Source organism: Mandrillus leucophaeus, unplaced genomic scaffold (genome assembly GCF_000951045.1).
Source record: "Mandrillus leucophaeus isolate KB7577 unplaced genomic scaffold, Mleu.le_1.0 Scaffold359, whole genome shotgun sequence".
NCBI classification, from domain to species: Eukaryota; Metazoa; Chordata; class Mammalia; order Primates; family Cercopithecidae; genus Mandrillus; species Mandrillus leucophaeus.
This window is the reverse complement of record NW_012103798.1, coordinates 2594893-2620115: the sequence shown is the minus strand read 5'-3', so window position 1 is coordinate 2620115 and position 25223 is coordinate 2594893. Positions and strand designations below refer to the sequence as shown.

The window sequence follows — 25223 nt, the reverse complement described above, 5'->3', positions numbered from 1 at the left end:
AATATATATAATACTTTTCTGTTAAGACCTGGCTTGTCAGCAAATACATTAATTGAAGATCTCATACAACTTCATCGTGTTCTCCCTCTATAAGATGTGAAAAATAAAACAAGGAACCACAGCACTACTTAGTACCCAGGGACACAGTAAAAGTTCCTAGCAGGAAAAGTCTCTCCCCGATCTTGTGTCAATAAACAGATGGCACAATTTTGGAATTACAGAAATTAATGTAGCTTATCTCCCAACACTTAACTGAGAAAATACAGTATCTCTGAAGTCTTTCTTGTAATTACGATCCTTCATTCACAAATTACTGTCTTATTACAAATTATTATAACAATAACATATATTATTCCTCTCAAAAAAAGCACTATCGATCCGAAAGCTGACTGATACGCAAAATATAGTAACAATAACAAATGTAAAGTTCCATTTATCAAAACTGTGGCATTCAAATTGTAAGCCACAAAAACTGCTGAATCTTAGGCAGAAAAAGGATACCATTTTCACTTATGGAGAGGTTCCCTATTGTGGATTACAGTCTTCTCAATTATTACACTTTTGTTATTCAATGTGAAACACAAGCACACACACACAAAAGGGGTCTTTTCCTTTTTCTCATGTGTTTTCATTTATTTCACACGAGATGCTTTATAAGTTTCATTGTTTTGTAGTCCAATTAGTTTTCCTATTCTATTATCTCAAACTTTTATCACAGCTTCTTACACCAGACTTCACGAAATTAAATTTTAAGGTTTAGATACTGAAAACGCTCGAGGAAAGACAGTATTCTCACTATTACGTATTAAGGATTCTCTAGCTTGCAGTTTGGTGATTTTATAATACACGTAAATGAATATAATACACTTAAGGTGCATTATATATATGAAACGAAGTGTTCGTTTTATAGTGTTCATTTCGGTTTCATTTTATAATACACGTAAATGCTTTCAGTGTATTATTACATGAAATAAAGTGTTCACTTGAATTTTGCCTCCCTTCAGTCGAAAGAGATAAGTAGGCCTTTATTGTACAAAAAAAAAAATTGTCCCAGCCTTTTCAAATGTAAGGTTAAACTGGCAGGCCTATGAATGCCACCTGCAGCCTTACTAATGGAATAATTATTCAAAGCGAGAAGCCTCCAAGAGTCCCCATCTTAAGTGGCTTCCTGCTATTATTCCCACAAGAATCCCAGCGACAAGACTCGCCCAACCTGAGCCTCCTGGCTCTCTTTCCTCGTCCTGAGTCAGCCCTTCCCACTACTCATCCCGAGTAGACATCTTCCAACACCCGAACCTTCCAGACTCCCCCTCTTGCCCCCACAGAGAAAACCAACCCTCCTCCCTTCGGACACCCGGCTTCCCCTCTCGGCCGACCGGTCGCCCAACCCACCTCGGCCCCAAGCACCCCTCCCCCATTTCACGCTCCGCCCGCGCTAACACGGAGCTGCCACCCCAACCCTTCAGTTTCGCGTCTCTCTCCCGAGGGCTCCTCCTGGGTAGCCAGCAAACGCCCGCTCCTCAGCCCGCCCACCTAGCTGCCTGCAAACCCCGAGCCTGCCACTCCCTGAAGAGCCGCCGGGGCCCACCTCGAAGAGCTCGGCCGTGGTAGCCATCCCGGCCGGCTGAGAGGCTCGCCCCGCACTGGATGCCGTCTCCGCTTCACATGCTGCGCCTCAGAGGCGCGGCGCACAGGTCTCCGCTCGGCTCGCCAACCCTGGCTCCGGGCCGCCGCGGGCTCCCCCACTCCCCACAGATCCCAGGCGGGGCGGGAGAGCTGCCATGAAGCGAAGCCGCAAACGCCTGTCAGCTGCCTCCCGGCGCCACCCGCGCTGCTCCCATTGTCACCGCCTCACACGCCGGAAGTGGAACTGCGCGCGTCCCGGAGGTTGTCGGGAGGAGCCAGTGAAGAAAACCAGCTGCTGGCGATCCGAAAAGAGGCTCGACGCTACGGTATATGAGGAACTTTGATCCTTGCGGGCCACCGTTCCGGAAGTGGAATTTAGAGGAAGAAAGTACCGGAGTTGCAGGGGATAGGTAAATTTCTCAACGTTATAGGTTGGGGTTCTTAGAACTTTTTGTGGTGTGTGTTGAGCTAGAGCGACTCAGAAGTGTTAGTTACCTCACCTAAAAATAACCTCTCTGCTGAGCGCGACCGGTTTGTGGCGCAAGATGAGCCTTGGGGCTTCTGAGAAAGCCGGTCTGCACTGTTCCTCGGTGGCGACCTTAATTATGAGATGAGTTAATGCTTCACTGACTTACCATGGCGCAGCGGGCAGTGTGGCTTATAAGTCACGAACCGGGAACTCCACTTTGTGGCACCGTGAGATTCTCCAGGTAAATGCAAATCTGAATCCTGATCGATGAAGTAGCATAGTTTTGTGGTGCTTCGTGGCCCAGGTTTGCCACGAATAGCTGCGTGACCTTGGACTAGCCAGTTAACAGACCTCTGTTTCGTCTGTTAAATAGAGATTTTAATAGTCTTACCTTACAGTGTTGTGAGAATTGAGTTGATGACTCGTACATATTAAGTATTGCGGTGTATGTTTTCTATTAGTATTGGATTTTAAAATGACTTCCGTCTGCTTAGGATTAAAATGGAGATGACTAAGGGAAAGATAGAAAATTTACTGAGCACTAAACATGTTTCAGATTTTCAACATGCATTGACAAAATCATTCAGGAACATTTTATTCTACTGAAAAATCCATGCTAAGTTACATCAGACTTTTTTGTTGTTGTTGTTGTTATCGCTATTTTTTGGAAACGGAGTCTTGCTCTGTCCCCCAGACTGGAGTGCAGTGGTGCGATCTCGGCTCACTGCAAGCTCCGCCTCCCGGGTTCACGCCTTTCTCTTGCCTCAGCCTCCCGAGTAGCTGGGACTACAGGCGCCCGCCACCACGACCAGTTAATTTTTTGTATTTTTAGTAGAGATAGGTTTCGCCGTGTTAGCCAGGATGGTCTCGATTTTCCTGACCTCGTGATCCACCCGTCTCGGCCTCCCAAAGTGCTGGGATTACAGGCGTGAGCCACCGTGCCCTACCCAGACTTTTATTTTTATCTTGTAAATTTGTGTCATTGGTAGAAATCATCTGTTTACAGTTCCTAATTGTTGAAGAAAATAGAAACACAAAAAAAATTAATTCACTTTTTCGTATATTGTGTTAAGTTGATCTGGTCCCACTTTTAGAATTTGCCCTGTGTAATCAAAATAGCTCTGTTAAGAGAATTATACAATAACTCATTGTAAAATGTTGGTGGCAATCGACTGGGTCTGTTCACCTTCTGTTCTCTGGCCGTTGATAATTCTTTTTTGTCCCAATTCGTTCTTCCCTGAAGAAAGTTTATAGTGAAGTAGCACCATAGTAGAATTGAGATCGAGGCAGAAAAAAAATAATTGTAATTTTAAATGAAAATTGGTTGGCAATGAGGATATGAAAAATTCCTTCTTTGCAACCTAAACAGTTTTTGTTCCGAAGGGCATCAGAGTTGGAGTTTACCATATCCCCGCAGGATTTCTGGCTGACACTAACCCCAACATTTGTTGTTGGACCTCAAATACAGGAGATTATATATATTCTTTAGTACATACTTTACCAGGCGCATCAGTCCATCCAAAGTATCTCTCATTTTACTTTGGTTACATATTCCCTTTGGTTACCTATTTCTAACTGCCGTTCCCCTCCCCTTGACAGGTAGCTCTTATATCTTCGATGTTACCCTTTTTCATTGTATGCATTTTTCAAATTACATAATTAAATGTGCTTTAGACTTCACTTCCTAATGTTACATTTGTCAGATTTCTCAGTACTATTTTAAAGAAACATCCATGATACTTTGTGTTCCTCTAAGGCAGCATGCCCAATAGAATTCTTTATGATAATGGAAAGGAGAAATGTTCTTAATTTGTACTGGCTAATACTGTAGCCACTAGCCACAAGTACCTATTGAGCTTTTGAACTGCAGCTAGCATAACTGAGGAACTCAATTGTTACTTTTGGGTAATGTTAATTAATTTTTATTTAAGTTTAAATAGCCACATGTGGGTAGTTCTACTGTGTTGGACAGTGCAAATCTAGGCCATTGTTTTTTTTTTGCTCTATATTACTCCATGGTTCACATCCTACACATTTTACCTGTCCCCTTTCCCTAGTGACGACCTCTCCCAAATTTGCCTCCAAAGAACACTGCCAAAGTATGCATCCTCAAATTGGTCCATTGGGCATGTCTATGCCGATTTTGACTAAAGACTGCCAAATAATCTGCACGTTCACCCACCTACGCACTCACTAGCAGCAAGAAGGGGTTCCCATATCTCCATTCTTTCCTAACATTTAATTTTTTCCAGTAAAGGACATCTTATTTTCGTTTGCATTTCTGTGTGTAATAATGATTGTTAGTCCTTTAAGTTCCTTTACTGTGAATTGCCTGTACATGTCTTTTTTTTCTTTCAAAGTTGCTTGTTTTTTCCTCTGAATTTGTAGGAGTTTGTTTTGTATTCTTGATATTAGTTCTATGTCATTTTTAGAAAGTACTGATATTTTCTTTAATTTTGCCATCGTCAATTAACTTTATGTTTCCCTTGGTTAAACAGAAATCACTAATTTTGATGCAATTGAAGTAGTCGCTTTTGGGAATTTGTTGAAGTTGTTTCTTACCTATATTTCCCAAAAATATCTTCCTACAGTACCTTCTCTTAACTTTATAATTTCATCTGTTACATTTAGGTCTATAACCCATATGTAGTCCATCTTTGGATATGGTGTTAAGTAGGAATCCCATTTTGTTTTTCTCTGTACTGTGGATCAGTTTTTCTGACACCACCTTTTAAGCAGTATGTCATGTCTTTATTAATTTGTGAGGCCATTGGTAATGTTAGTTATGTCTTCTCATATAAATGTTGGTTTGTCTCAGTTCTAGTGCTTTGTCTTTCTTGTGCCAATACCATATCTGTTGCTTTTGTAGCTTATCTTAATATCTCATAGAGGTAAACTTTTTACTTAAAAAGAGTAAACTTCTTACTTAAAAAGAGTAAACGTTTTATCTTAATATCTCATAGAGGTAAACTTTTATTTTTACTTAAAAAATAAGTTTCTTAAATCCTAGTTTTCAGAATGACTTTTAACTGTGCTCAGGATATTATTTCAGAATAAAAAGTCAGACATGTTTGGATGGGCTTTTCAATACATTTATGGAGGTAGCAAGTTGGGTTCAAATAATTTAATTCTGTATCATTGAATGACTTAGTTAAATTTTATTGTATTTTCAGTTTTCTAACCTCTTGGGGCAGGTGTTAGAGCTACACAGATATGCACTGACATAAGTGTCAATAAGTGGCCAATATTTAAGATTTAAGAAGGCAAATGATATTTTCTCTATCTAAGTACTTATTTACCATGACAAAACTTGGTTAAGATTCTGGTTTAAAGGTTTCCTTTCCAGATAATAATAGCATCCAGTTACATCTGGCTTAGGCCGGTATCATACCCCATAGTTGTAGACCCATTTAAGCTTTGAATCCTGTTTTAGAAAAAGCATATAATAAATTAGAAATGATAGGTTGAGTCATCCAACAAAATATTCATTGAACACATATTGAGACATTGTATAAGGGTCCCAGATTAACTTATCTTCACAGTCAGTTGTGAAATTTTTATACTTAAGAACTTTATCCTCTAGAAAATTAGATAATAAGAGATTGGACTACAGTTTAGTACAGAGATCTCTACTATTCATATACAGAGATTTAGATTAATAAATGGCATTAACCTGCTATGCCATGTCATTACTGGTGTGCTACCTGATTCTTCCCCTTTCTCAATCAAGAAAATGCATCAGAATGTAAGTGAGATTTACCTACACATGGGTAACTGCTTTTGGGTTTTTTGGTTGGCTGGTGGTTTTTTTTGTTTGTTTGTTTTGTGTGTGTGTGTGTGTTTTTTTTGAGATGGAGTCTCACTCTGTTGCCCAGGCTGGAGTGCAGTGGCAAGATCTCAGCTCAGCTCACTGCAACCTCCACCTCCCGGGTTCAAGATTCTCCTGCCTCAGCCTCCCGAGTAGCTGGGACTATAGGCGCCCGCCACATCGCCTGGCTAGTTTTTTTTGTATTTTTTAGTAGAGACGGGGTTTCACCGTGTCAGCCAGGGTGGTCTTGATTTCCTGACCTCGTGATCTGCCCGTCTCAGCCTCCCAAAGTGCTGGGATTACAGGCTTGAGCCAACGCGCCCGGCCTTTTATTTTTTTTAAATATTAATAAACATCAATATTTTTTAGCAAAAACTGTTTTAGCCAGGTATGTTTTTGACTCTGGTAAAAACTGCTGATTTGTTGCCACCCCTTTATTTACAAACAAGAAGATAGGCTAAGGGAAGTTAAGTGATTTACTCAAAAGTTAACAGCTGATAAATGACGTTGTTCTGGACTTTGGAGTGGAGGTAGAAGGAATGAGGAAAAGTACATATTTTGGAACTGAGAAACTGTGATCTAACAGATTTCTGTAAATAAGCAAAAGCATCTTCTGTTTCCAACCAAAGAAAAGATAAATTAGTAACTGCTTACTGTTCAACTCAGCACATGCAAAAACATTCTGATTTTATTCTTTTTTATTACCTAAAAGTATCTTCCAGGGCCATAGAGATAAACCGTTATTACTAAAATGATCTTCCTTGTGTTTGTAGGGATTGGCAAGAAGACTCAGGGTACCTGTCATTCACTATAGGTTGAGTAGAATAGAACATTCCTTTTAAAATTATACCATCTCAACTAATGAATCCAAAATTGTGGAGGGTTAAATTGAACCACTTTGTTAGTCCTACTGTAGCTGCTAAGACAGAATCAGAAGAAAAAAAAAGTTCTTATAGATGCCTAAAATGGTTCAAGTATATACTGCTTGCTGACCAAGGTGATATGTGAGTGGCTGAGAGACAAGGATTTTGAATTAGAATCATGTACTCTACCTAAACTGAATAAATGAATTGAATTAAGCATTTTCAATAACAGATTATATACCAAATATGAAAGTTACTCTAATAGTAACTTAATGGGCATTATAATTTTTTGGTTGTTGGCATTTGTGGTTGTGTGTATGTATTTGTTTCTCATGTATTTTATTATTATTACTGTTTGCCTTATATTTGGAAGTTTTTAAAAAATTCTTTCATCTTGGTTTTACTTGGAAGAATCACTTATAATGTTTCTGTTTCCATAATGCAGGCGGTATCCAACGGTTGAAAAACGAGCCAGAGTCTTCAATGGAGCAAGTTATGTGCCTATTCCCGAAGATGGTCCCTTTCTTAAAGCACTGCTCTTTGAACTTAGATTATTGGATGATGATAAAGACTTTGTTGAGAGTCGTGATAGCTGTTCACGCATCAATAAAACATCCATTTATGGACTCTTGATAGGAAGTGAAGAACTCTGGCCAGTTGTCGCTTTTCTGAAGAATGACATTATATATGCTTGTGTTCCACTAGTTGAACAAACTCTGTCCCCTCGTCCGCCATTAATTAGTGTTAGTGGAGTTTCACAAGGCTTTGAATTTCTTTTTGGGATACAGGATTTTCTTTATTCAGGTCAAAAAAATGACTCTGAGCTAAATACAAAATTGAGCCAGTTGCCTGACTTGCTTCTGCAGGCTTGTCCATTTGGCACTTTATTAGATGCCAACTTAAAGAATTCATTAGATAATACCAATTTTGCATCTGTGACTCAGCCACAAAAACAGCCAGCTTGGAAAACTGGAACGTACAAAGGAAAACCACAAGTTTCTATTTCTATCACTGAAAAGGTAAAATCCATGCAATATGATAAACAGGGTATAGCGGATACATGGCAAGTTGTTGGAACAGTGACTTGCAAGGTGAGATTTTTCTCTGGTATTTGCTTTATCACTTTATTTAACATATGGAGAAAGTTAAATTTGCTAGTTGTGGTTTAAATAACATTTTTTATTTTCATCTTAAGCAGCAGTTGTTAAATGGGAGAGTCATGTAAAATTTTATGTTGTCTTTTTAATTCCTTACCAATTATATTAGTTATCTGTGGCTGTGTAAAGAATTGTCTCATTGTCCCCAAAGTAGACATTTATTATTTTCTTAGTTTCTGTGGGGAAACTACACTGGGAACTTTCAGTGTAGAGTCACTCATGAAGTTGCAGTCAGGGTTTCAGTTGAGACTATAGGCATCTGAAGGTCTGACAGGCTAGAAGATCTACTTGCAAGATGACTCACTCACATGGCTAACAAGTTGGTGCTAGTTATTGGAGGAAAGCCTTAGTTCCTTTCCACATGGACTTCTCAACTGGCTGCTTAAGTGCCCTCACACTTGGTGACTGGCTTCCCTCAGACCAGATGATCTGAGAGAGAGAGAGGAGAGAGAGAGACAGACAGCCAGGCAGAAGCGATTATTTTTATTACCTAGCCTGGGAGGTTACACTTCCACTACTTTCTGTTCAGTAGAAGCAAGTCATTAAGTGGTCCATATTCAAGGGGCATGGAATTAAGCTCCACCTATGAAAAGAGTAATGTCAAATAACTTCAGAACATACTTTAAAGTCACCACTCCTATTTTCCATTTTCTTTAGGGGGTGAAATTGACATCTCTGACATATCTAAAATTATATTGAAGGATTCTTATTTAAATAAGTCATTAGATTAATATTGGGTTCTTTGTAGAAATAGAAAATAGGAAGGAAAAGACAATGGAAATAACAATACAGTTAGTGGTGAGTCATGCCATGTTAAATAATGATTGAAAATAAAATCCTCCAGGTAAACTTTCTACAAGTTTATATTAATAGTATTCTCGTTTCTTTATTTTTCTTTCTTTATTCCCTGCAGTTACGTATATTTTTTATATGTCAAATTTAATGTGTGGCTGTATATAAATCTGATAGATAAAACTAGAGTTCAAGAGCAGAGAATTAGAACAGTCCTGACAGAAATATTGGGTCTTTTTTTTTTTTTTATCCTGTTTAACATTAAAGTTACGTAAAAGTTTTTATGCCTATTTTAAACTCATATCTATCGTGGTCAAAAATACACTCCAGTTACTCACTTTCTTAGAAATAACTATTGTAAATGGCTCCAAAATTGAGGTGTTCATGGATTATGTCATTCTTAAGTTTTAAAGTAGTTGAATCTTTTTTCTCATAAGTTCAATGAAATGAAAATAGAAAAATAGGGCCCGGCGCAATGGCTTATTCCTGTAACCCAGCACTTTGGGAGGCCAAGGCAGGCAAATCATTTGAGGTCAGGAGTTTGAGACCAGCCTGACCAACATGGCGAAACCCTTTCTCTACTAAAAATACAAAAATTAGCCAGGCGTGATGGAGCACGCCTGTAATCCCAGCTACTCAGGAGGCTCAGGCATGAGAATCGCTTGAACCTGGGAGGCAGAGGCTGCAGTGAGCCAAGATTGTGCCACTGCACTCCAGCCTGGGTGACAGAGCTAGACTCTGTCTTAAAAAAAATAAAATAGAAAAATTCACCAGTTCTGTTTTTTTTTCATTCTGTAGCAATAAATAGGGAATATGTTATTTTTTATATAATGCTAATTAATACCATGGCATTTAATGTGTCTGTTCATTGATAGGCTGACTGCAGTTTACTCTTAGGAGAATTTCAGATTGGTTCCTACTCTTAGTCCTGATACAGATTATCATGATGGGCAATTTTCTTATTTAAAAAATGTTCTTAAGGGAAAAAAAAGGGGTATACCTTAACCTACATGCTAAATGTTTCTTTAAGGTTGTAGGTACATAACATAACTGTTAGCCAGACATTCTTTAAGTACTTCCAAAACTTACTGTTTAAAGGAATTTTATCGTGAAGCCCATTGTAAATGGAAATAATCATCTTCATTTTATCCTACTCTGGTAGAAAACCAGAGCCAAAGGCCAGTGGTCCAAAGTTCTAGACCTCATTCTTCCACTAATTTTCTGTATGTCTTTAGAAAGTTACACAATTTTGTGAATCTTTTCTCATTTTTAAAATGAGATAAACTCTTAGGTGCCTTTTTTTTTCTTTAATAACTTTTACTGCTAAAGTTGGGTTTACATATGCCAGATTGGTTTAAAGGGTAGTACACCAATTCCTTCTAGAATGGATGTTCTCATCCTATAGTAAATAACTGATGATCTGGCATTTTAAGTGCCCAGATAGATTCATTGGCAGGTTCCATGATGGCTGATGTTTCTCTGACCCTTTACGAACGTTAAGAGATTAATTTACTAAGTATAAACTGAATATTATTAAATTATAATGGTATTTACTATTGATGTTTGCTTATTTTGTCTCCATAAATCAAAAACAAAACTACTTTTCATTTGTTCTTATTAGTTCACATATAGAAAATAGCAGATGGTTTAAAAGTTAAAACCCTAAGTTTTTTTTTTTAAGTTTTAAAGTAAGATTATATGGCATATTTATTTTTAATGTGACTGACATTGTTGTAATTGTCACTGACAGACCTTATAAAGGCACTGATTATATGTAGTACTCTTCATAATGCCTGCCTGCTAAGTACTTACATTGTATAGCAGATACATAATGAATTCCCACACATGTCAAATAGTAGATAAAACATTAAAAGTGAAACATTTCATATTAGAAATTGAAAACAAAAGTAGGTTTATAATTAGAAAAAGATAGCCACTCAGCAAACATTTCTTATTACTGTTTTCTATGCATAGAAATGTGTCAGGCACTAGAGATACTAAGAAAAATGTAACGATTCTTGTTTCAAAGAATTTAAAACTTGAAAAGAGAAATGGACCAGATACCTGTAGATAGTGGACAGTTAATGCATGGTGCAATGTATGTATATGATAGTGCATTAGGAACTAAGTGTTATGCTTTCAGAGTTCACTAACTCTAAAATATTGTGTAGTTCTGGTGAAACAGAAGATACTAATAATTCTTATGGGGCTCAGTTGGTCAGTTTGATCCAGGCTTTAATAGAGGTGAATTTCAAGAGAGAGGTACAAAGACCCTGGCTACCTATACAAACACAAGTAAAGTATGTCAGTCTGGTTGGGCCAGAAGAAGCCACTATAAGATTTATAGGAGTAAAGATGTTTAACATAGAAATTAGGGCTTATTCAAGAAGCACTGAGGAAATAAGTCTTTGATCCTCTAGCTATAGCCTTTCAGAAACAGTCACTGAGGAGATAGTCAAATCAAAAGTTCACAAAGAAGTCTGAGAAACTGCCATGTCTGTCTGTTAATGACCTCACAGAGGAAATTCAAGGAAAGGTCCGCAGAAGTGTAGCATCTGGCCACTTTGGCCTTGAAGTAGGAGTTCAAGGACAGGTTTGAGAAGCTGACCTATCTGGCTTCAAGGAACTTTCAAGAAAAGTTACTTCCTTTTCTCTTTTCCCTTGTAAATCTCTCATGAGTACCTCTTATTGGCAAACTAACCCAGACTACATAGGGAAGAAGATCCTGGGCTTCTCTGCATAGCAAAGGTAGGCTGTAGAGGTGATACAGAGTGTAAGACTTCACGGAGAGCATCAAATGAGCTAAGACATGAAGAATGAAAGCATTTACAGGGAGAAAACATTGCAGCTGGAAGGAATAGCACATGCAATAGCACATGCAAAGGTGCATTTGGAGGTATAAGACAGTGTGGTTTATTTAGGAAAATGCAAGAATCCAATATGACTACATGTAAGTTGCAGGGTAGAAAATTATTAAGGAGGTAGATTAAAAAACAACCCCATTAAAAAGTGGGCAAAAGGCATGTACAGACACTTGCCAAAGGAAGACCTACATGCAGCCAACAAACATGAAAAAAAGCTCAACATCACTGATCATTTGAGAAATGCAAATCAAAACCACAATGAGATACCATCCAACACCAGTCAGAATGGCTATTATTAAAAAGTTAAAAAACAACAGGTGCTCGCAAGATTGCAGAGAAAAAGGAACACTTTTACGGTGTTGGTAAGAATGTAAATTAGTTTAACCATTGTGGAAGACTGGCAATTTCTCAAGGACATTGAGGCAGAAATACCATTTGACCCAGCTATTCCATTATTGGGTATATACCCAAAGAAAAATCATTCTGCTATGAAGATACATACACACGTATGTTCATTGCAGCACCATTCACAATAGTAAAGACACGGAATCAACATAAGTGCCTATCAATGATAGACTGAATAAAGAAAATGTGGTACATATACACCATGAAATACTGTGCAGCCATAAAAAGGAACGAGATCATGTCCTTTGCACGGACATGGATGGAGCTAGAAATCATTATTCTCAGCAAACTAATGCAGGAACAGAAAACCAAACACCACATGTTGTCACTTACAAGTGGGAGCTGAATGACGAAACCACACGGTCACGAGGGGAACGACCACACTGAGGCCTGTCAGTTGGGGAGGTTGGGGAGGGAGAGCATCAGGAAGAACAGCAAATGGATGCTGGGCTTGATACCTAGGTGATGGGATGATCTGTGCAACAAAATACCATGGCACGCGTTTACCTAGGTAACAAACCTGCACATCCTGCACATGTACCCCAAAACTTAAAAGTTGAAGGAAAATAAAAAGGAGGTAGATGAGAACCAAACAATGAAAGGCTTTACAAGTAATTCAGAATTGAAGTAGAATCACTGAAAGCATTCGAGCATGGAAAAAGTATAATAAAAATTATGTTTCATTAAGATAGCTCTGGCATGGAGAGCTAGGAGGATGGAGGATTAGAGGACTGATTATAGGAAAGCAAGTCCAGAAATATTTAGTGGGCTGTGGCAGAAATTGTAAGGGCCCGTATTAATGTGGTTCAACAGGAATGGAGAAAATTCAGCAGATTTAAATTATCTTTGTAAGAGCTTTAGAGATAAGCAATGGAGTCTATGAGGGCCCTCCTGGTCTCTGGCTTGGGTGTGTAAGAACATGATAAAACCATCAATAAGAACACAGAAAGCAAAGAGAACAATACCTAGAGAAAAGTGAGTTAATTGGGGAAAATGACTTTGGTAAATTTTGAGAAGCCTGAAACACATTTGCTTCTGAGATTTTGGTGATAATCTTTCTGTTTGCATTTCAGTGTGATTTGGAAGGAATCATGCCAAATGTTACCATCAGCTTGAATCTCCCCACCAATGGATCTCCACTTCAAGATATTCTAGTTCATCCTTGTGTAACTTCTCTTGACTCTGCAATTCTGACTTCTAGTAGTATTGATGCAATGGATGACTCTGCATTTAGTGGGCCTTACAAATTTCCATTGACTCCACCTTTAGAGTCATTCAACTTATGCTACTACACTTCCCAGGTAAACAACCCTAGAATAGTTGAGAGTTTGCTGATCTTTATATTCATAAATACTATTGATAAGTAAATAATTCACACTCTTGGTATGAGAACTTAGAAAAAGTTCTATTTATCAGACAATAATTGATGAATGAAGATGAAGATTTAGGCCGGGCACCGTGGGTCATGCCTGTAATCCCAGCGTTTTGGGAGGCTGAGGCGGGTGGATCACTGGAGGTCAGGAGTTCAAGGCCAGCCTGCCAACATGGTGAAACCTTGTCTCTACTAAAAATACAAAAAGTTAGCCAGGCATGGTGTCGTGCGCCTGTAGTCCCACCTACTTGGGCGGCCAAGGCAGGAGAATCACTTGAACCCAGGTGGCGGAGGTTGCAGTGAGCCAAGATTGCACCAGTGTACTCCAGCCTGGGTGACAGAGCGAGACTCCATCTCAAGAAAAAAAAAAAAAGATTCACTTCTTTGAATGAGATATCTCTTATCTTTGGTGTCGGTAACTACTTGTAAATAGCTTTCAAAATAATTGAATTTTTTGTTTTAATGTTCCCTAAAAATGTTCACGGTCATGGGATAGATTTTGGTATGATTTAGTCGTGGTTTTAACCATGAACGTAATAAAATACCCCTCATCGCAGGCAACCTGAATTACAAATATATATTATTACTCATATCTATTTATTAAATAACTGCTTGTGTGTTAGACATTGTCCTAAGCACGTTACATGTATTTTCTCTAGTACTGTAGTACTGGTAACAACCTTTAATTAGACATTATCCCCATTTTACAGCTCAGGAGAGTCACAGAGAAGTGAAATGACTTGCACCAGGTCTATAGTTGATAAATGGCACTGCCTGGATTTGAACCCCAGTTTTTCAGACTCCCAAACCTCTTTTCTACTATACCATTTATCTCTTGTCCTAGTTGTGGATGAGTAGGTTAGAAAAACCTACTCAAGCTAGCTTAAGTAGAGCAAATTTATTTTGAGAATGCAATAGGCAGTCTCATTGCCATTTAAGAATAAGAAAAGAAGCAGACACAGTTCTTACTGGGACTGGAACCAGAAAATTAATATCAGCCTGTACTCAAGGTCCACCTTGTCTGTCACATGTCTGCTTCTCAGTCTCCTCTTTCAGCTGGCTTTCTCTGCTTACACATGACCTTACAGCTCTAGGGCTTGCACTGTATAAGTAGTCTTTCTGTGTCTTACTTCACATGTACCAGAAATAATGATTGGCTCACCCCAGCCTACAAGTTGTTTCCCCTTCAGTCAGTTATTGATGACCAACCAAGTAAGTTACTGCTGAACGAGGGGATTGGAGAACTCATGGGATTCAATTGGAGAACAGGAGCTGTGGGCAGATTGGCAGTGCCTGCTGCACGCCTACTGTATACCCTATGCTGCAGGTCAGAGAACATGGAGACGGGGAGCCTGGATGAGCAAGTATAGGAACAAGAATGCATTGTACACCTTTGTAAAGCACTTTTCTCATCTCTGAAAACAGAAAGAGAAGAATCCCTATCCTTAAAGCGAATATAGATTCATCATTGCTGTTACTAAAACAACCTGGAGTAACCTCTAAGTCATTAAAAGTAACTCTTCTCAGTTACTTTTGGTGTTTTAGACCCATTAACCTGAGAATTATATAGACATTTATGTTTCTTTTTAGGTCCCTGTCCCACCAATTTTGGGATTTTTTCAAATGAAGGAGGAAGAAGTACAACTAAGAATAACCATTAATTTAAAACTTCACGAAAGTGTGAAAAATAATTTTGAATTCTGTGAAGCTCATATACCTTTTTACAATAGGTAGGAATAAAATCTGTATTGCCATAATTTCTGTCTTCCTTAATACACTCCCACTGCTCCACAATAAATTGTCTTTCTCTTTTACCTTATTTTTAAGGTCTGAATAATTTTATTCTATTCAAATGAATGCTGATTTTCATGATATAGTCATAAAAATAATCTGTTTATCTTTAAATATGCCTTTATCTTTCTAGTAAAACTTACTAGTAAATTATACACTTAAACCAATGTAGCTTCCTCAGGAATTATTTTTCTAGCAATTTTTCCATATACAAGTCAAACCAAACTATCAACAACCTGGTGAATTAGCCAATTATAATATTACTTTATTATCAGTTCTACTTTTAAATTTATTCTGCAGCACAGATTTTTGTCAAAGTATATCTACATATGTAGTAAAACCATAATCTTAATGTTATAGCAACCTATGTGACTGTATTAATACATTTTATATGATTTCATAGTTGTCTTAAGAACTAATAATGAAATACACATCATCACCAAAAATGTTTATGTGTGTTTTATTGTTTTTCAAGATTTAATATTCATTATTTTTTCTATTCTGGAAACTTGAATACAGATCTGCTTTTATGCTGTCCTTGTATTAAGTAACAGTGGCCAAGTTTGACTTAGATCTCTTAAAACTGTTATATCTGTGATCTTTTTCTATTTTATCCCTTTCTTTTTAAAGAGGTCCAATTACACATTTGGAATATAAAACTAGTTTTGGCCAGCTCGAAGTATTTCGAGAGAAAAGCTTACTGATCTGGATTATTGGTGAGCAAGTTTTATTTATTAGTTTTTTTTTCTTTTCATTTACTGTAGAATCTACTTGATTTAGAATAGTTGATTGGTATATTTGTGTTTTAGGCCAGAAGTTCCCAAAATCAATGGAAATTAGTCTTTCTGGAACTGTAACTTTTGGAGCCAAGAGCCATGAGAAGCAGCCATTTGACCCAATTTGTATTGGAGAAACAGCATATTTAAAGGTAAACATATTTATATGGCTTACTACAGTAGAGCCCTTCCTTTGTTTATAAATTGCATATTTCTAGTTGATTTTTAATGTTTTCCACCAATTGTTTTAAAATTCTATTCTTTTTGCCTGGTGTAAGTTCTCTTTTGGATTTTTGTTTGATTTTTTATTGTTGTTTAGTATTAGTCACTTCTATTTCACTTAATACTTGAACATTTTAAAAAGCCAGGCATAGTGGCGGGGTGTCTGTAGTCCCAGCTATTGGGGAGACTGAGGTGGGAGGATCACTCTAGCCCAGGAGTTCAGGGTTACAGTGAGCTAAGTTGTGCCACTGCACTGCAACCTGGACAACAGAATGCAACCAGATCTCTTTTAAACAAGGGTTTTTTGTGTTTTTTTAAAGGGAACCAGCTAACCTAAATACCCCAACTCAGTCTAATTCCACTCAGCTCTTGGTTATCAAATTTGAGATTTGGGCCAGGCCTGGTGGCTCCCACCTGTAATCCCAGCACTTTGGGAGGCCAAGGCGGGTGAATCGCTTGACCCCAGGAGTTCAAGACCAGCCTGGCCAGCATGGTGAGACCCCACCTCTACAAAAAATAGAAAAATCAGCTGGGCATGGTGGTGCACACCTTTAGTCACAGCTTTTTGGGAGGTTCAAATAGGAGAATCACCTAAGCCTGGGGAGTTCAAGGCTGCAGTGAGCCATGATAATGCCACTGCATTCCGACCTGGGTGATAGAGTAAGACTCTGTCTCAAAAAGAAACAAAAAATTTGAGATTTGTGTACAAAAAATAGAAGATGTAGTCCTTACCCTCCAAGAATTTTTCAGTGTTGTACATCAACAATTTATCAGTGCTAACAGCTTCGATATTTCAAGAAAAAGGTGCTACAGCTGAAGTTATTGTGGAAAGCTTTACAGTGGAGGTGAAGTTTAAGCCAAACTCTTGAGGCCTAGATATGCATGAATATGAAGACTTGAAGACTGACTAACAATTGTTTAGATAAAGAAGTTACCTAAAAGAGTAAAGAAGGATAAACAAGGCATGCTTAGAAACCAGTGCTAAAAGTAGTAGTACTATAAGAGACTGGATACATAATTTAGATTAAGATTATACAGAATTTGAATCTGACTTTTATTCCTTTGGTTGATGGTGTACTTTTTTAAGTAGGGGAGTAGTCTTTCACAAGTGATACTTTATGAATGTTAATCTGGAATGGACGTAAGCAAGGTGAGTAAAAAAACTAGAGACAAGCCAATCTATAGCATATTAATATTCCATATGAAAGGGTAATATTATAATAAGTTAATAATGCTGAGTTAGTGTAGTGTCAACAGAAAGAGAAAAGAAGGGAAAAGGGAGAAAAATGAAGGGACTGCTGTAAAAGCTGTGATAAAAATTAAGCCTTGACTACTAAGTAAATACAGAGACAAGAAATGTTGTTGTTCAAAGATGATATTGTTAAAAAAAAAAAAAAGGAACTTAAACCAAATTTGACGCTTTTGAAGAGGGTAGAGACATGTGAATCTCATTCGTTCATTGTTTTATTCCAAATATCTAGTCCAGGACCTAGCACATAAATATTTGCTGAATGAATGAATATACCTAAATTATTGATATGAAGAAAATTGGGAAGAAATGGGTTTCATATCATATTTTTGGCTGGTAATAGCAATATAGCCCATTGTAAATGTTCAGTGGGTAGCTAAAAATCTAAAGCTTGATTCATAAGAGAAGGCTCAGCTGTATATAAGGATTTAGGAATTATCCACAGAGAAGAAATAGTTGAGGCAGTGAAAATAAATAACCGAAAAAAGATAAAATAATACAGGAAGATTCAGAAGAACAAGTGAGGCAATTGAAGGAGTGATTAGAAAGGTAGCGAGAAAACCTAAATAAAATGTATTAAAGAAATCAAGAGAAATACAGGCAATTAGGGCAAGTGGTAGTGAAGTCAGAAGTATACTGGTGATAATTCATTTCTTCTATCTTGGCTTCACTTGTGTCCAGAAGCTTTGTTTCAAGGATTATTATAAAAATTCCTACTTCAGATACCTATCAGAAAAAAATGTGGAATGTTACCACACATTGTATGTCCTTCAAGGGTTGGAATTATGATTTTTCTATTCATTACCATCACCAACCAGTTACACTCACATTGAAAGCATGTAGCACATATTTTTGTTGACTGAATGATCTAAGTGTGTTTTACAGTATTTCAGTTGTATGGATATCAGTCTGGTCATAACTTATAACTATACTTAATGTTGTATTGAGAAGTATACCAGCGTTGAGAATTATACCAGCATTGAGAATTATACCAAAAAAACAAGCAAAAGCCCTTTATTATCAGAGATAATTTGAGTGGCAACAGGAAAAAAAATTGCTGAGAAGATCTGAAAATTACATTCTAAATCCCATCTTATGCATGTGATCAGTTAGTTTGGTAATTAATAAAGTTAGGAAATGGGAGAAATTTTGTGGGAATAGAGATAGGAGAAAAAATATATAAAAAGATATCAGGATACTGCAAAAATCGGGAGCATTTAGCAGCAGAGATGAGGAGAATCACAGCAAAGGAGAACAGGCGCTCCATGAAATGTAGATTTTTTTCACAGGTCATGTGAATGTCATTGTAACTTAGGGGCACCCTGGCCACTACACTGCAACCTGGACAACAGAGTGTGCTATGTCTTCAGAGAAGGTGCTAATGATTCACTCTCTTACAGCACAGTGTAATAGCTGGCATGTGTAGTGATAGCCCCACATTGTCAATGAAATCCAGGAATTATGGAGGATGTTTTAGAAAGGTTTTCTAGGTAAGGGAAAAGGTAATTCCTAAGCTTAGTTCTATAAAAGTTAAATTTCACCCTTCTGGAAAATTAAGTAGTACAGCTCATTCACCCTAAACACAAGATAAACTGATGTTTCTGTTTTCATAATTACATTATATTTTGCTAGAAGGTTTACACTTTCCTGCCTGTAAAAGACTTATGATCTAGAGTATATCATAACCACGTAGCCCTAGGGATAGAAGAGAATATACGGCATACAAGACAGCAGCACAGTGGGAGACAGCACCAGCTTTTGGAGTTGGTGTGGTCTGAGTTCAAATGCCAGCTCTGCTGCTTATGTGCTGGGATACCAGTTGCTTCCATCTTTGAACCTCAATTCACTCAGCATACCTTGCAGTATGGATTAGAGCTGTTAGTGAAGTGCATATTGTGTGTTAAGTACTTCATAATGACAGCCTTACAAAGAAACGGCCCTAAGGCAAAGGGAAAAAAAATTATATGTGTGTTTTTATATACATATGTGTGCACACACACATGCACACACACACAATTCTGTCAACTGTGTAAAATAAATTCGCTAAAACTGGGTCAAGGGAAAAAATGTCACCATCCTTTTTACCAAATGATCACCTTAATTTGGTGTATTTCTCTCTTCTTTCTAGCTTCATTTTAGGATCTTAGATTACACACTCACTGGGTGTTACGCAGATCAGCATTCAGTTCAAGTTTTTGCATCAGGAAAACCAAAAATAAGTGCATGTAAGTTATACAGATTCAAACTAACTTAAGGGAACTAAAATGGTGTTTGCAGTTATTACCTAAGGTAAAATTTGAATGTAACAGAATTTAGAGATTAGAGAATAATCCCAATTTATAAAATTCTGGACTGATCCTACCCCACATAACTGTTTGTGTACTTTGCACTGTCCTCTGCCTTCTCCTTGTTTATAAAGTGGTCTGGATGAGCAAAGATTGGGATAGAGGTGAACTTCAGTATAAAATTAGATTTGTTTTTCTCTGGTTATTTTATTCAGAGATGATTCACAGAGACTGTGGTGTTGAACAGACAGGACCTAAGCCTGGCTCAGCCATTTCATTAGGTGTATATCTTCGGGCAAATTAGTGAACTTCTTGAAGTTTTAATTTTCTTGTCTATAAAATGGAAATAATAGTGTGATTTACCTCAGGCTTGTTATGAGATTTAAATAAGATTATATTGACTCAGTATGATACTTAGCATATAGTATGGATTTAGTAGATACTAGAGATGGTTCTTATTTAAAACTTTTAAATATCTTTAGCAAATATTGCAATCAATAAGCATTATTTAGCACCTTCTCTATTCTTAATCAATAGGAAGACAATAAAAAAGACGTTTCCGGATTTTAGTATGTTTAATGGTTGGTAAAGTATAGATCTATATGTGTGTACACACACACACAAAACATATGAAAATATAATGAGACAAAAAAAAATTTATAAATGAATCAAAATTATTTAATTCAGATCAAATGGAAATATGTAACATAGAATAGTACCTAAAATGAGGTAGAGTTACCTAAACTTAAGCAAAACCTTTTTGCCTCAAGGAGAATAAAGCTGTTATATGTGTAGACAAGAATGATCCCAATTTACACACATTTTTATTATTATAGTTAGATTAATATTTCTTAAACTAAGGATTAGGGTTCCTAAAACAGGAAGAAGAGGAAAGGACTCTCCATGGACATTTCAAGAGAATTAGAGAACTTAGAACTACAGAATTTTAAGCAGCTACTGTGCATGACAATATAACTTCTATGTAATGTAACCAGAGTAAACCAGTATTCTTTACTTCCCTAGGCTTGCCCTGTGTTTTCTCTTACATCATTTTTTTGTTGTATATATGGGAGACTGAAAGCAAACAGACCAGTATTTTAGATTGTCTATGGGAAAATATTTTAATTTATTTATGTTAACTAAACATACCACAGTAATTTCCAGAGAGCATAATACAGGATGGGAATATACCTACTTCTTAATACAAAATATGTTGAATGAAAGAACTCATTTTAAATTAATATTATGACCCATCTTCCTCTGTTAGTTTCGGAATCTGACTGCCAGTTTGTGCAATCATGTAAAACTTTATTTTGCCATCATCTTGACAATAAAATCTATTTTCAAAATATACAACTTAGTTTAAAAATAGTAATAATAATACTTTAAATAGTAATGGCTAGTTTAATTAATTTAATAAATTTAAATAATAATGGCTAATATTTATTGCTTACTATATGCCAGGCAAAGTTCTAAGTGTTTTATGTATATTATCTCATTAATCCTCACAGCACCCTATGTAAGTGTTGTTATCTCCATTTTACAGATGAGGACACTGATGGAACTGAGAGATTAGGGTCCCATAGCTAGCAAATGGCAGAACTGGGAGTCAGATACTCAAGCATTCTTGCTCTAGAACCTGTCCACTTAACAGTATGCTGTCTTGCCACTCATTGTTACTGGGTTTGAGTACTTTGAAGAGAACAAAAAAGACAATATAGTCTATATTCTTTTCATTTATGAAGAAAGGCATGAAGAAGAAAGTGAAGGCTGAATTGCGTATTTAATTATATTTAATCGGATATTTAATTATATATATATAAAGAATTTACATATGTAATTCCAAATGAACATTATTATCTCAACTTTACATATCAGAAAACTTTAGTTCAAATAGGTTGCCATTTTTGTAGGCTTTCAAAGCTATTTTTAAAAAGGCTTAAATTGATCAGAACTAGAATAAGAAATCAGTGAAGCAAACCGTTTAGAATGTTGCTAGGAAGTTGGGTGTTAATTTATATCTCTGACATTTTGGGTAAAGAATAGCAAGACCCAGAATCAGGGCCATCGTGATAAGGTTATAGAAGAGAAACCAGTGAAAAATGTTTACTGTTTTTACAGTCAGAGTAATGGTCCATACGAAAAAGATTTTAGAGAAAATGTGAAGATAAAATTGGCAGATTTGGCACAAATGAGAGATATTTCATGTAAGGTCAAAGATGGGTTGTTCAAATATTTAATGAGTCCGTATTTGTAAAATGGTAAAAGTTATAATAAAGTCTTGATAATATCAAATTAAAATGAATATTTCAAAGTATTGCCTTGAAATAACTGCATTGCACAATTTCAAAAATCATGACTTTGCTCTCGTTGAATTTTTGCTAAGATAAAATAATCTTATCATTAATTTCTTTTTCTTTTCTTTAGACCGGAAACTAATTTCTTCTGATTATTACATCTGGAATTCTAAAGCCCCCGCTCCAGTAACATATGGATCATTATTACTGTAATAGTCTCATGTTTAAATGGGATTATATAATGATAACAGTTTGAAGGAAGTCATAATCTTATATTTTTAATGTGGATGCATAGAACCTGTGAGTGAAAAATCACTGAATGATTTAATTGTAAAAGTAGTCTTATTTGGTGTTTGTAGTCTGATAGAACTTGAAAGGATGTTTTAAAAGCTAATGTCTCCAATTTTGTTAACCTTTGATTTTATGCCAGTATAATTCAGAACATAGAAAAGTAATGATTCACTTGGGCTCATTTTAGACTAGTCCTGGGTCACCCTGCCACACTTGTTTCTTAGTGTTTCTGTGTCAGACATTGCTAATCAATTATAGCCCTTTTCTGTACTGAGCCTTGGATAAAGGGTCAGGCTCCTTTTCAGTTCAGAGATTCAGGGTTGTAGATGATGTGCAATATAAAAACTATTTTCTCTTCCACATCTAAGTACTAAGCTCCTAGTATAAGGAGAATGTTGCAGAATACCAGAGGCCATGTTAGAAACAACTACATCTCTTCAAAAAACAGCCAACAGAGACAAAGGAAAAGTATTTAAGTAGTAACCTGTTCTTCTTAATCAGAACTATCCTATTGACTAATAAAGAATCTGCATAATTCTACTTTTTTACTTAAGGTGTGTAATCTCTGTTCGAGAGTTAGTTTTTAAGTAAGCTTGTTAATCTGCCACAGTGACATTTTGCTTAGGATGTCAGTAGCCATATTAAGATGTGTGGAATAGCTTCAGAAGAGGATCATAGTGTTTTGTAATCGTTTAATGTCTGCAGCTAAATTTTTAAAGGTAATTTAGATCTAATACTGCTCTTTCTGTGTCTTATTAAGTTAAAATTAATGAATGAATTCTGGAAAAAAATTCAAAAGGCACTCCGTGGGTAGAGAGTATCATTTAAGCTTATTTTAGTCACATGTAGTATATATCTCCTTAAAGCTGTCACTCTCACTTTCTTACCATTCTCTTGATTTCTTCAGAAACCGTCTAATCATCTTTATTCTCTACCTACTTCTGCAATTATATGTCATATTATATTTTCAGAGCAGTTCATTGTCAAGTTGGACTTTAAGTGACCATTCAAGAAAAGATGAAATCTCACGAACCTCAAAACTTCATTCATGTCTTTTTACAGATTAGAAAAAAATATGCATTAAAGATTAATACTCAATTTGATAATATCTTGGGTTCTGTTTTTTAATGAGTCTTCTGAGGAAAAGCTTAGAAAATTTGCTAACTCCTCAAAAAAGAGCATGATAGTTTAAAGGGATTGTGCATATAAATTTAGGATTTGAAATATGATTTTTTAATTAAGGTCAGTCCTACTCATAAACTCATTTTCTGCAAAGCATTATCATGGCATAAGGTTCTGTGTTCAAAATTATCCCAAGTAACAAAGAAAAAAGAATAATTGCCTGACCAGGACTTTAACTTGTTATTCTAGCTTAATCATAGATAATCAGCAGTGAAAACTTTCCTTTAGAAAGAAGAAAATATCATTCCCTGTAAGTTATTTGATCTCTCTTAAACTCAAATAAAGCTTAACATTTCACTTATGTTGATAAGTTAATGGTAATGGAGCCATTTGGAATCTTGATTGTATAAATGTTTACCAAATACACTAAGGTAAGCAAGAGGCATTTATTTAGTGAGTAGGCGAAGATTTAATATAATAATCCCCTAGGCAAAAGTTTATAAGCAGTTAGAAAAATCAGTGAATCTTCTATTTGGCATTTCTAGAAACCGGAGGAAAATCTAGGGTGTCCTGGAAAAGTGATGAGGTGTTGGGGAACCTGATGCCATCTGTTGCCATTCCATTCTAACATAGTGCTACAGAACTGAACCAACTTAGGTTTTCATCCCATTGAGATCAGCTGGGCACACTGTGATGCTTTTGATTTTGTCTAGAAACCTGTCACTTCAGGATAATTTCTGAAGACAGAGTCTGTTTCCCGTTTGGTAGGTGACCTGTTTAATGTTTTCCCTGTGTCTGGGAACTCCTTAGTGTAATTAGCGACCTTTGAACTCCACAACTAATCCTGAGCTATTTTGTATTCCTTACTCATCTTTAAGGCTGGACCTTTCTTTTCTTCAGAGTCCGCTGCCACAATTAAAGAAGAAACAGCTGCATTTCAAAGGGATTCCGATTCCAGAAGCTTAATCGTGATTGACATGTTCTTATTCTAAGCTATAAGACACTCTAAGAGTCCTTTCTTGGGTTAAAACTTCAATCATTTTCTAAAAAATTATCTCACTATGGATTTTATTCATTTTCTTTGATAACTATTCTTTGCATTTTTTAACTTGAAAGATGCTTTGCGTTTGCAGTGCATATGAGCAACTACTTCCAGTGAAAGATTTGGATAGTGTCAGACCTTCTCTAGATGCAAAATTGCTAAATTCCCTTTTAGTGCCAAAATATGATTATGAAATCTGATGTCTATCACATAGGTAATTATTCTTCAATAAATTCGAAAGGTTAAAAAAAAAAGTGTTAAATTTTTTAGAATGAACTCCAGAAAAGATGGTTCATGATTTTGTAAACCCTTTTCTCCATTTTTTACTAAACAATATTTTAAAAACTTTTTAAAGCCAGCAATATAGTACTCAGGCAATATACCCTTACAGTAGTGGCATTTTTTTTTTTTTTTAACTTTTTAAGCAATTGATTCAAATGTCAAGTTTGAAGTAGTCTTGTCAGGAATTCCGATGACAATTATTTGTTTAAAAAAATTTTTGTATTAAACATTAGTCTGTCCCATAAAATAGTTTTCATTTTTTCATACCAATTCAGTATTTCTACTGGATTAAAATTATTATGGTGTTTTTATACATTGTATGATTTAAGATCTTTCAAGGCAGACATTTATACTTAGTCACAATTGCCAATTTTTTTTGGTTTTTGTTATAGTATTTCAAAATACTTCACAGACATTGATAAACTGCTACACTACCCCTGGGAGCTAGGTAGGTGGAATTATCATCCAGGACTTCTGTAGGGACTGCTGCCACAACAGAATGGTTGTTCC

At 36.4% G+C, this 25223-nt stretch overlaps 2 protein-coding genes across 5 annotated transcripts in view; one reads left to right on the top strand and one right to left on the bottom strand.

Moving 5' to 3' along the window:
• EXOC5 (exocyst complex component 5) overlaps positions 1–1975 on the bottom strand; it is a 65547-nt gene extending 63572 nt beyond the window's left edge. For 2 of the 3 annotated variants that reach the window (XM_011989594.1, XM_011989597.1), the window contains exon 1: positions 1589–1975. In XM_011989594.1, coding sequence (XP_011844984.1) covers positions 1589–1615 — 27 coding nt within the window. In that variant the 5' untranslated portion in view covers positions 1616–1975. The remainder of the gene's footprint in view (positions 1–1588) is intronic. The other variant, XM_011989595.1, reaches the window with a different exon arrangement.
• AP5M1 (adaptor-related protein complex 5, mu 1 subunit) lies at positions 1423–23375 on the top strand. Of its 2 annotated transcripts, none has more exons than XM_011989598.1 (8): positions 1423–2036; positions 7212–7857; positions 13058–13285; positions 14947–15086; positions 15778–15863; positions 15957–16075; positions 19523–19619; positions 22107–23375. In XM_011989598.1, exons 1-8 carry the CDS (start codon positions 1957–1959, stop codon positions 22187–22189), a joined length of 1479 nt encoding a protein of 492 aa, XP_011844988.1. In that variant the 5' UTR covers positions 1423–1956; the 3' UTR covers positions 22190–23375. The 2 variants fall into 2 exon arrangements, with proteins under 2 accessions (XP_011844988.1, XP_011844989.1); XM_011989599.1 differs by having other exon boundaries at positions 1463–2336.
• Positions 23376–25223: the final 1848 nt, after the last annotated feature.